This window comes from Bombyx mandarina, chromosome 03 (assembly GCF_030267445.1).
Source record: "Bombyx mandarina strain Sakado chromosome 03, ASM3026744v2".
In the NCBI taxonomy this organism is placed as follows: Eukaryota; Metazoa; Arthropoda; class Insecta; order Lepidoptera; family Bombycidae; genus Bombyx; species Bombyx mandarina.
Window position 1 is genome coordinate 10,493,098 of NC_143210.1, and position 12,884 is coordinate 10,505,981.

Here is a 12,884-nt window from a genome sequence, read left to right on the forward strand (position 1 = left end):
CAATCAAGGATGTCTTGAGTGACTCCAAATTTGGATGAGGCTTTGAGCACGCCTTTTCCTCCAAGTGTTGCCATATCTTGTAATCTAGCGGATTCAAATCTGGACTGGAGGAGGGCCAGTCTTCGTGCCGGATGAAGTCGATTTCACGCGCCGCCAGCCAGTCTTGTGTGCTCTTCGCTCTATGAGCTGGCGCCGAATCTTGTTGGAATACCCAGTGCCAGTACCAGAACATGGTATGAGAAACAGGCTCCACAAGGTTCGTCAGGACTGTATTTTGATACACAACTGCATTCGTTTTTACACCTTTCTCACAAAAATGTACCTCTGTTAAGCCCCAATAAGAAACTCCCAACCATACCATGAGCGAGGATGGAAAATGACCTCGTTGGGCACGCGGAATACGGTTGCTCGCTTCTTCACTACTGTGTGCGTACACCTTATCATTTTGTTTGTTGTAGCTCTCTTCTACGGTAAAAATTTTTTCATCCGAAAAAAGAATTTCCCGATATTTTTTTCCCGCGTACCGCTTCAACAAAGCGAGGCATCTCTTCAGTCTCAGGTCCACTAGACGAGCATTCAAACGATTTCCTGTTTTTCTTCGATATGCCCGAAGCCCTAAGTCTTCATTTAACACCCTTTTCACCGTGGTTCTGCTTAACCCCATCTGAAGGGCCAACAGTTTCTGCTTACGTTTGGGATTTCTTTGAATTCGCGCCTTCACAGCTTTTATCACTGCTGGAATCCTAACAGACCGAGGGCGACCACTTCTTGACCTGTCATCTACACTAGAGTCTTCATTGTATCGTTTGATGGTACGATAAACGAATTTTTTGGTTATATTAAAATTTTTCAGTATGTTAAAAATTTGAATTGGCGCGTAACCGCAACGACGCAACGCAATAACTGCAACACGGTCTTCTTTAAGCGTCCACTCCATATTTAAAAATGAGTAAAATTCTAAAAGTATAAATTTTTTTTTTCATGAACAATTCGAAATTCGAATTCAATAAACTTTTTTGTGGCCAGCACTCTAAAAGAAAAGTTTTTACTGTGTGACGATACTTATGACCTGACTAGTTATAATTTACCATTCATTCATCCATAATTCGACTAATAATTAAAAAATCCATTTATTTTCAATGTCGTCCCTAAGAAAATCATTTATGTGATAATAATTTTCACTAATAAGATTATCTTTTAGTTTTTTCATAAAATGAAAATCGTCTAGCTCTCATTAATTTCTTTGGTAGTTTATTAAATGTCCTAACGCTCATACCTACTACTCTACTATTAATGTAGTTTTGGATTTACTCAATGAAAGAATTATCTCCCTTCCACTTCTATCAATCGAATATTTGTCAGGTACAAATATTCCGCATGTATCTATCACTCGCGTTGTCTCCTCGGCGGACATTGAACGGCCGTCTCTGTGTGTGGGCCTGCGGTCGGTGTGGAGAGGCAGCGGGCGCGGCTCCTCATGTGGCCGCTGCCGCGAGGGCTGCAGCCGCCCAAGCATTGAGAGCTTATTGTGCACAATTAGGTATGCCTCTTTTTTTTCCTGCCTAAGCTAAGATGAGAGGTTATTTCAGCCGTAACCTTAACTAGTAGCTCACGGGGCTCAAACCTGACGACGTTGCTAACACGAACCCTAGCAAGAGCCGTGCTTCGCAGAATCTACCACCGGATCGGAAATGCGACCCACTGAGAAGATCCGGCGAGAAACTAAGTGGTCGTCTGTGGGTTAATTTACTCGACGAGCCCTTCGTCGCAAGCGACGGGTCCGACGAGAACGATGACCGGTGCTTGAGGTTTTATTTTGTAAAATCAATTATCCGTTACAATAAGAGGACCGGACATCTCGTGAACACTACAGGGGATATTTCAGTGGGGCACTTTTTATACTATACAATTAAGATAGAAACCTCATGTCTCAAGATAACGTTGTGATGTCTATGGACTCCGGTAACCACTTAACAACAGCTGGGACCTGAGCTTTATCCACTGTCAATGCATTAAAAAAATATTACTTATCCACATAAGGACAGAAGTTCGAATGACCATGATTCCAACTTTTAAATTGAGCATTTCAAATCCATTGGTTCTGAAATGTTATATTTAAAAGTGATATTACATCATCGATATCTTTGTGACCGATTGGTGGTCAAGATTCCTTAAAATCAATTATTTATACCATAAGTATCCGGATTCACTGATCTCTGAACCCTAAAGACTAACCTTTTTTCCAATTAACTTTTTAACTGAGTTGTATTTACTCAATGCAATAATGATTTTATTGACTTTTGACTGAAGGCCTAAATTAGCGTGCGCTACACAAAATATTGTAGCGCCCACTAATAATACAAATTCGCTGCAGACGAGGAGTGTACCGAGCTGCTGTCGGAAGGTTCTCCGCTTGGCAGGAACCACATAGTGGCAGTAGGCTGTTACAGTGAAGTAATACCAGTCATACAATACTTGTGCAGCAGATTGGCCGAGACACAGTCGTGAGTTGCTTCAGAAATAACCAAAACTGACCTCATATTTTTCCTTTTAGTAGTGTTTCGCCAGTAATAATTAATAATTTTAGATGTATTTCGTGTAAAACTTCATTCATTCCAAAGGAAGGAAGAAACTTTCAATTTTTTATCATCAATTAACAACGTCTATAAGGTTAATGTCGCGCATTAGCGTGAGTTAAAGGTTAAAGGTTTCTTATGCTACATCCTTATTAGACTAGAACGATCCACGAACCTCTAGTAGTTTAAAAGTAAAAAAACGATGAATCTGAGAAACGCTAAAACATTAAAAGGACTTTTTTTGGTAAGAGGGCGTCATGTGAGTCCGGACGGGTAGGTATTTCACACCCTGGCTATTTCTGCCTTGAAGCGGTAATGCGTTTCGGTTTGAAGGGTGGGGCAGCCGTTGTACTGTGAAAGCTGAGACTTAGAACTCATGTCTTAAGATGGGCGGCGGCATTAACATAATTGATGTACATGAGCTCCGGTGACCACTCAACTCCAGGTGGGCCGTGAGCTCGTCCACCCATCTTAGCAATAAAATAATCATAATAATAGTACCGTATTTCCGATACAGGAATCCAAAGCAAAACCCGCTGGCCCTATTCTTTTTGGATTGCCTCTTAACGTTGATGTCCAGCCTATCGGAACGTGTTAGCGGTAACTTGCACTTCACAACATTCCTGTGGCAGAAGTTTTGTCCGTCGCTTATATCTTTCCTCGGGACGCCCCGGGTCGACAAGAATATCAAATCCAGGTAATCTTTGAGAGCCACTGGACGTATTTAAATCTCATCATATTTCACTGTTAGGGCGTAATAAGCAAGGAAAAGAAACATTCAAAAAAATTTTAGAAAATGAAAGAAAATATTCTTATATTATTTTATTTACTTATGCGAACAATTCAGAGTAATAATAACAACATTATGCAGCGAGATGTATTTAATGGATGGATTTTTGCAAAGCAGTGAAGATCATATTCAAATAATTTTATTGACTTAATTCCCAGAGATCACGAAGGACATTTAGTTGACGATTCTGGAAGAGGATCCGGAGCTTTGAACTCCGCACCAAGCTTCAACAGTAAACAGGCTAAAGCTATTTACAGGTATGTGATTGCTAAAATTCCAAAATATACATTCACAAAACTAATAGCCTCAAAATAGATTCCAAATTTTGATACAGCATATAAATGCGGGAGATTCAAACGCTTATTAGTATAATAATAAACGTAAACTCTGATCTAGTATTAATACTAAATACTTAAGAATTTTTACTGGTGGTAGGACCTCTTGTGAGTCCGCGCGGGTGGGTACCACCACCCTGCCTATTTCTGCCGTTGCGCTTCACTTTGAAGGGTGGGGCAGCCGTTGTACCTATACTCTCAATATTAGAACTTTATATCTCAAGGTGGGTGTCGCATTTACGTTGTAGATGTCTATGGGCGCCAGTAACCGCGGAACACCAGGTGGGCTGTGAGCTGGTACACTCATCTGAGCAATAAAAAAAAAGAATAGAATAAGAATACTTAAGACGAAAGTCTAAGTAGAGCTCAATCAAACATTGACAAAGGATTTTTTTTTATTGCTTAAATGGGTGGACGAGCTCACAACCCACCTGATGTTAAGTGGTTACTGGAGCCCATAAACATCCACAACGTAAATGCGCCACCCACCTTGAGATATAAGTTCTAAGGTCTCAAGTATAGTTACAACGGTATTAACCCTTGGATCATTTCGTTGTTTGCAGCATAGCAAATCAGCTGGTGCGGCTGGTTGGTTCCACCTCGAACCTCCGACCGGTCCTCGAAGCACTGTACCACAGAATGCTTCTCTACCCCCCGGTGCCGCACCGCGTCGAAGCACTGCGGAGCACCCGAGAACTGCTGCAGAACCCGAGAAGGATCTGCCAACTCGTCCTGCTAAAAAAGCAGGAGAACCAAGAGCGGCACAGCGACGATATGGCCATAATCAGACTGTGAGCACTAAAGATCTACATATTAAAAAAAAAAAAAACTAATATTAAAAAAAGAAAAGAAAAAAGACATGCCTGCTGAGTTTCTTGTCAGTTCTTCTCAGGACGGAGGCTAGTTTTTGTGAATTGGTGGTAGTTCTTTTTGACGTAAAAGAAGTATGTACTTTCATTTATGTTGAATAAAAATTTTTTGATTTGATTTGATTTGAATACGTGAAGCAAAAACTTTGTACCCCTTTTTACGAAAATTGCGCGGACGGAGGAGTATGAAATTTCCCACACTTATATAGAATATAGAGAAAGACTGCAGAATGCTATTTTTTATTTTAATTATGCTTTAATAATACATTAAATCTATAAATAAAACATTACACACACTACCATGATTTGACGCACACATATATGTATATACTCTGTGTCTATTGTCAAACTTTTGTTATTGCTTAAAGTGTGTGATCAAATTGAGAAGGAATAGGTTAATATTGTTTATCTTTAATGTTATTTGTCGATAGTGTCGAAATCTGTGATTATAAAAGTATAATAAATAGTCTTTGACAATAGAACCATCATAATGTTCAAACTTAGTTCTAAGTCGTCGTGGCTTAAGGGATAAGACGTCCGGTGCATTCGTGTTGAGCCATGCGCCGGTGTTCGAATCTCAGGCGGGTACCAATTTTTCTAATGAAATACGTACTCAACAAATGTTCACGATTGACTTCCACGATGAAGGAATAATATCGTGTAATAAAAATCAAACTCGCAAAAATTAAAATTTGGCGCATTTACGTTGTAGATGTCTATGGGCTCCAGTAACCACTTAACACCAGGTGGGCTGTGAGCTCGTCCACCCATCTAAGCAATAAAAAAAAACTTATAATTTCCATTAATTATAGTCGAATTTCGACTACTGCGGGACCACTAGTATACTTTAAATCGCGTCCGCGCCGATCCGTTCCACGCCTGCGCCGCGCCTTAAGTCTTACGCCGGTTTTGTGTATATCGCGTCTAAGGAATAATTGATTTTAAATAAATAATAGTTTAAAAAAAACGAACAAAATACGCTTTTATAGAAAATCCAACTAAAAAATATGAACATAAAAAATTAACAGATATGAGTAGAAGGGTTATTTTGATAATATCCTGAAAAGCACCCCAAGCTAGTACGATTAAAAGCACTAAAGATATTGTTATGAAATTAAAACTAAATTCACAATCCCACAGTTTAATGGATGGCATAGAAGAATGCGGCAGAAGCGGGAATCCAGAGACAGTTGCCGCAGCCGTAGAGTGTGTGGTCTCCCTACTCGATGCCTTAGAGAAGCTATGCTCTGGGCCCGAGTATTACATATGCTCTGAGACGGCCGCCCTAATACTAACACATTGGCCTAGACTCCAAGACGCCGACTACGCCGGGCCTTTGACCTACCAGACCCTGGCCAGATTGCCAAGTCCGTACAGGTAAGCAGTTCATTGCACGTCCGACGTGATCCCGTGTTTTTTTTTATTGCTTAGATGAGCGGACGAGCTCACAGCCCACCTGGTGTTAAGTTGTTACTGGAGCTCATAGACATCTATAACGTAAATCCGCCACCCACCTTGAGATATAAGTTCTAAGGTCTCAAGTATAGTTACAACGGCTGCCCCACCCTTCAAACCGAACCGCATTACTGATTCACGGCATAAATAGGCAGGGTGGTGGTACCTACCCGCGCGGACTTACAAGATGTCCTACCACCAGTAAAAACTAATTAATCAAAACCAGTAAAAATAAATTAATATCGCGTAATATTAGTGCTTAATAAGCAATGTACTGTTCCAGGGATGTTGTTGCGGTTTTACAGAGTAACGATACGAAAGACCGCGACTCCTCAGGTACGTTATTCCATACTATATATATATATTTTTTTTAATATGTATTTTGAAGAGTCAAACATAAAATTAAAAATAATTTTTAATTATTAACACCTTCACTGCGGAACAAGGCCCATATCGGCGAACACTTTCAACTGATGCGGACGAAACTATGTCCCTTTTGCTGGTACGGACCGATTATTTCAGGTGTTTGTCAGAATTGGATACCGGCCAAACTATATACCGTGTGTGTTCGCAAAGTTGTACCATTTAACCTACCCTAGTCCTGGTGGGTCGAGAAAGACCTGCCACGCAAAGGTGGAAATATCTTTGGGGGCGCTTTTCGGCCCGCCGCCGCAACAGATGAAAGTGTATGATTTTACTTGCTGCAGCAATAACTGTCGGAATGCAGAACTCAATTCATGATATAGACTTTGGTTTTCCAATGGATCAGACACATCAGGCCCCGAGAATGTGACGTCAGGCAGTGACGGCGAGGCAGACTCCGATGCAGATAACGTTTTCTTGCCGTCGAGAGCGAACAACCCTACGGATGCTGTGAACGACGTCATAGTAAAAACTAAAGCTGTACCTAAAACGCTGAACCTTGGCCGGTGAGTTGTAAAGATTGATTGAAATTTGTTTGATCTCTGTAAATCACTACATAGTATAAAACAAAGTCACTTTCTCTGTCCCTATATCTGTCTGTCCCTATGTATGTTTAAATCTTTAAAACTACGCAACGGATTTTGATGTGGTTTTTTTAATAGATAGAGTGATTGAAGAGGAAGGATTATATGTATAATAACATCCATTAAATAGTGGAGAAATCAATAATAAATTACAGTTTCCGAAGCTTCGATCAATAATAGTACTATTATTATTGTAATAGTAGTATTATTGATCGAAGTTCCGAAGCGAAGCTAGGGCGGGTCGCTAGTAGTAATAATAATAACCGGGGGACAAGTCGGTCTTCCGGCCCCAACTAAGGCCCCCTTTACTATGGGAACCAAAGACTACTATAAATACATTTAAATATATAGATAATTAACACCCAGAGAAAGAGCAGACAATCCTGTTCATCACACAACCTTTTGCCCGTTGTGGCACCCAAACCAACGATCAACGGTCCAACAATCAGGAGCGCTATCTACTGCACCACTAAATCTGTCTAAATAATATAAAAATTACTATCAGCGCAAAGATTAATGCAAGGTATTGCAAAAACAACCGATACATTCGCTAAAATATTATAGTTAATTAAAATATTTACAACAGTTGTGGTTCAATTTTAAAACTGGACTAAATAAAGGAAAAAAGAACACATCATTCCTTAAAAGGCTAAAACCACAGAAGTTTGACAGACGGATTGCTAAAAAAGAATATCGAGTCAATAGTTTAATAATTTTATCGATTTATTTGTTTATTTCTAGTCTATACTTTTTAATATATAAATCTACAGTGGTTTTTACGGATGTTCCGTTATATCTACTGAACCATGCATCCGATTGACTTGAAACTTGGTATCCATGTAGAAAATACACGTACTCAATGGATAGGTTAATATTTATATGAGTGTTGAACTCCCTAATAATAATGACAATAAATTAAATAAATAATTTTAAATGCCCATCGGCACGGCTATTAAATAATAAATAAAGGGTATTTTGAGTATTTTTGCTTAAAGAATTTTGGTAGGATGTGACAAAATCAAGTTTAACAACAATCGCAAACCTTCAAAAGAAAGAGAATGTGAAGCTATTGAATTCATCTCCTTTTCAGGTGCACCGTAACAGAGTGCAACGTTGACTTGGAGAGGCACAACGCTCGGCAGTTCGTGAAAACGCTACAAAACTCGCTACTACCGAAGCTACTGAATCTCAGAACTTGTATTGAGGTAAACGTCCACAGGCTTAGCTATAGATAGAGCAGACAGATTCATAATTTTCGTTGAGGTTAACATCCACAGGTTTAATTATTGATAGATAATACAAATACAGATTTACAATTCATAATTAAAGAAAATACATACATATAATATGAAATCAGTATATGATATCGTCGCTGCCAAACCAAAATCGGCTATGTGCAAAAACTCTATTTTGAATTAACGAGTAAAAACATTTTCGTATAAAATTTTATATGACAGTGAATTTTTAAGAACTATATTAAATAAAAACTATAGATAAATATTAGAGCTATAGACATATAACAGTTTTTTTATATGGTAGATAGGGTTGTGAACTATACGAAAAGGTCAAAAAGTAAAAATCTCAAAAAGTGCACATAGCAGATTTTGGTTTGACAACGACGATATGCTGCATATATTTAATAAAGAGTTTTATGAAGTCTGGAGTCGTCGTAGCCGCAAAATAAAAATCAAACCCACAAAATTATAATTTGCTTAATCACTGATGGCAGGACGTCTTGTCAGTTCGCACGGGTAGGTACCACCATCCTGCCTATTTCTGCCGTGAAGCAGTAATACGTCTTGGTTTGAACGGTGGGGTAGCCGTTATACTGTAAAAACCGAGTCCTTAGAACTGATGTCTATGGCCTACGGTACTCACTAAACACTAGGTGGGCCGTAAGCTCGTCCACCCATCTAACCAATAAAAAAATTATTGATATTATTATTAATTATTTGAAGGTTGACGAAGCAATGCAAGACTTCGCATCGAAATGCTGCCAACACAACGCTTCACAACCGCCGGCTACTTCGTGCATAATGAACGCAGACGGAGTGTACCTGGCCACCTATGCTTCTCTGCTGCTCACTTTAAGGCAACGACGTAACAATTATTATAGCGACCCTCCAGTGAGTATCCACGATAGGCTTAATAACAGTTTTTATTTATTTACTAACTGACCCGGCAGACTTCGTAGTGCCTCAATCGAGAAATAAAAAACCTAAACTTTTGTATAAAATAAACTTAAAACAAAAGGAATCCGTCCGACGGGAGACACATCAAAGGAAAAACAAAATTGTTAATTTTATTTAATTCCGAGCATTTTCATATTTATCTACCTTTTAAACCTTCTCTGGACTTTTACCAATAATTCAAGACCAAAATTATCCAAATCGGTCCAGCCGTTCTCGAGTATTAGCGAGACTAACGAACAGCAATTCATTTTTATATATATAGATACTATTCAATACTATATTATTGCACATATATAGTATATTATATTATAATACATTTAAATTATATTATTTAAATATAAATCGTTTTTTGATTTTCAAGTAAATACTAGTATAGATACAGTCACGAGCAAAAGTATTAGGCACCCCAACTATTTATATCTGTATAGAAAAATGGTGTATAGATAAGCTTTTTAAGGTATTATTATGACAGTTTAATAGGGGTACTTAATATTTTTGCCCGTGACTGTATTAATATAACGGATATACGAGTATAACGAGCTAAACGTGTTGATTAAATTGAAAACAAATTTTATAGTAACTACTGCTGACAATTTGAAAGTCGATAAACATTCAAACAAAACAACAACTCAGAATGAAAACATGAATTCTCAAGTATATTTTTTTCCGCCATTATTAAAATCAACTATTTATGTTCATAATTAGAAGGTAGAAATAGCAATGACAGAGGATCAATTCGTGGACGAGGTGCAAGGAAGTGGAGTTCTGGTATATCTATCAGCGACGTGGCTGAGGGAGCTATACCAGCAAGTATTAGCTACTGACATCTTAAAGGACGCGCCCATTTACGATCATCCATTGGTCCATTTGCTGTCAGGTAAGTTCTTATCCTTTTTTAGATTCAATGAGTAATTTTGATAAAAACTTTTAAGGGTTTTTTAGACGAGCTTACAGTGGTAACCGTCACCCATGGATATAAGCAACACCAGCTGCACAGCCAAACTACTGCCCACCACAGAGTATTCTCCACAAACCTCATTAGAAGAAAGATATCGTCATAGCGCATTTGCAGAGAAATGTCAAAAAAAAAGATTTTTGGTGTCGTGGGACACCGGATAGGAACGAAGTTCCTTATTATAAAAAATATTAATTTTAAGTTCTATTCGAGGTAAATAAAGAAAATAATTATTTGTGTATACATTTTTTATTATGATTTTTTATTGATAAAAATAAAAATAAAAACTACAAAGTTATCAACTTTATTGTATTCACAATGATTTATAAAAAATATATAATAATAGTATACCAAGAAACAGCTATTTATATCAATAATAATAATAACCGTCATCACATAGACTATACATTAGACACTGTATATAGCCATCATACTATTATAAAACCATACATAAATAATAAAAAAATTACGTTAATGACGTTTTTTCCCGGTTAGGGTACCCCTCCGCATCGTCCCTTATGGAACTTCGTTCCAAAAATATACTTAATTGTTGATTACTTTCTTGTAAATGATCATGTCATTTACGTGTTCAGATTTGGGAGGGCTAGACCAAAGTCCTGTAATGTCGGACTGGCAGAAGTTAAAAGAAGCCTCAATGCTGCACAACAACACGAACGACACCCCGCAACACCAGTCCAGCTTGCGTTGGGCGAGGAGGTAAGCAAACTCGGCATCACAACATCCACATAACTACATAACAAAAGCATCCAGCATCCGCTGTCAGAATCGGATTTATATTCATACTAGCTGTACCCGTCCGCTTCGTTGGGCATTTAAAATTAATATTATTATTTCTCACTCTCACAAAGATTCTCACCATTAACGCCCCCGCAACTGGTCTAGGAAGTCCAACACTCACATACATATTAGCCTATCCATTAAGTACATGTATTTTCTACATGGATACCAAGTTTCAAGTCAATCGGATGCATGGTTCAGTAGTTATAACGGAACATCCGTAAAAACCAGTGTAGATTTATATATTAAGTATAGATATGTTATTCTTGAAATTTTATTTATTAAATCATTAATATTATTATGTTATTCTTTCGGCAAAAAAAAGATAGTGTGGAACTCAATGGACTCTTGGGAGTAACGACAAACAGAAAATCTTTGAAAAGAATCGGAACCGGCGCCGCGGCGCCGCTACGTTCCAATTATTTGGGACTTGTATACATTCAAGCTTATCTTGAAAATATCTTTAGTGAGATTTAGGCGTCTTCAAATCGAGACATCTTGTGTTCCGTAGTAGCTACCGCCATATATTCGGTTCGCTATTATTTGCGAATTCCAACCACAATGTTAAAGCTTCTCCGATATGAAGTGAAGATGTGTGCGACAAATGCGAAGACATGAGACTGAAATGTCAATAGCTTTCAAAAGTTCCCCCCTCCTGTCAATTGGATGACATATATTACTACAAAAACCACAACTCCCACACGTCTTCTCGGATCCTCCCGATCCACTAACGGTGCTTCTAGGTACTTCAAGCACCGGTCACCGTTCTCGTCGAACCCGTCGCTTGCGACGAAGGGCTCGACGAGTAAATTAACTCTCAGACACAGCCCACTGAGTTTCTTGCCGGATCTTCTCAGTGGGTCGCGTTTCCGATCCGGTGGCAGATTCTGCGAAGCACGACTCTTGCTAGGGTTTGTGTGGCATCGTCGTCAGGTTTGAGCCCCGTGAGCTCACCTACTAGTTAAGGTTCCGCTGAAATAGCCTCTCTAGGCTACCAGCTTAGGAAAAGAAAAAAAAAACTCCCAAGCTCAAAGCTGAGGCGGTCGCAGTCTCACTACAAAACTTCCAACACTGCCTTAATTTGGCTTCACAATTAATCGTTTCAGAATCTTGACGTGCGTTTGGGATTCAATGGTGACCGTATTAAGTGTACCGTTGACCGGATATATGAACAAGAAAGAAAGACTACACCGGATTATATCCAAGAAGATAAACACATTCGGTAAAAGGAAACGCATTGCTTGGGAAGGACTGACCATACAATGTTTGGAGGGATTGCATAAGGTACCGTAATTTTAAAAGACTTTATGTTCAAATACCCCCATGACCCCCAGGTGGGACAGAGGGCTTCGACAGTATTTCGCTACCACGATCGGTCCTGGACTACGCGCTTTATATCGGACCACATTAGCCAGATTGTGTTCATCACCGCTGCTACAGTGCGCGGCGCCGCCATTATTTAAAAGGATTTGACATAATCAAAATTATCTCGAAGTTGTATAAGTTTGGGGCAAAATAGAGAACTTAACAATTTCCATTCCAGGCCGCAAGAGTCAGTAACACGTTAAGCTTACAAAACCGGTGCAGCAGTATCTTGGCGCTGTTGGCAAGATCCGCTATTTCTCAAATACCAAACGGAAAGATACTATCAACTCATGCCCTGTCATTGGACATATTAATCACCGGTATTTATATTTACACTACCTACAAATTCTTGTAATTGTATATTTGGACCCCTATTACTTAGATGGGTGGACGAGATTACGGCCTACCTAGTGTTTAGTGGTTAACAGAGCTTATTAACATCGACACGAGGTCTAAGGTCTCAATTTTTTGCACAACGGCTGCCCTACCTAAACCGAAGCGCATTACTGCTTCACGGCAAAAATAAACAGGCTGGTGATACC

General features: G+C 38.9%; 1 protein-coding gene across 1 annotated transcript in view; it reads left to right on the top strand.

Moving 5' to 3' along the window:
- Window positions 1-12,884, top strand: part of LOC114242308 (brefeldin A-inhibited guanine nucleotide-exchange protein 3) — a 29,534-nt gene that overhangs the window by 3,828 nt on the left and 12,822 nt on the right. Inside the window, exons 4-17 of the mRNA XM_089740092.1 lie at window positions 1,363-1,540; window positions 2,375-2,504; window positions 3,094-3,273; window positions 3,525-3,623; window positions 4,265-4,492; window positions 5,711-5,947; window positions 6,309-6,361; window positions 6,795-6,954; window positions 8,123-8,237; window positions 8,991-9,158; window positions 9,930-10,101; window positions 10,773-10,896; window positions 12,084-12,261; window positions 12,521-12,662. Coding sequence (XP_089596218.1) covers window positions 1,363-1,540; window positions 2,375-2,504; window positions 3,094-3,273; window positions 3,525-3,623; window positions 4,265-4,492; window positions 5,711-5,947; window positions 6,309-6,361; window positions 6,795-6,954; window positions 8,123-8,237; window positions 8,991-9,158; window positions 9,930-10,101; window positions 10,773-10,896; window positions 12,084-12,261; window positions 12,521-12,662 — 2,164 coding nt within the window. The remainder of the gene's footprint in view (window positions 1-1,362; window positions 1,541-2,374; window positions 2,505-3,093; window positions 3,274-3,524; window positions 3,624-4,264; window positions 4,493-5,710; window positions 5,948-6,308; window positions 6,362-6,794; window positions 6,955-8,122; window positions 8,238-8,990; window positions 9,159-9,929; window positions 10,102-10,772; window positions 10,897-12,083; window positions 12,262-12,520; window positions 12,663-12,884) is intronic.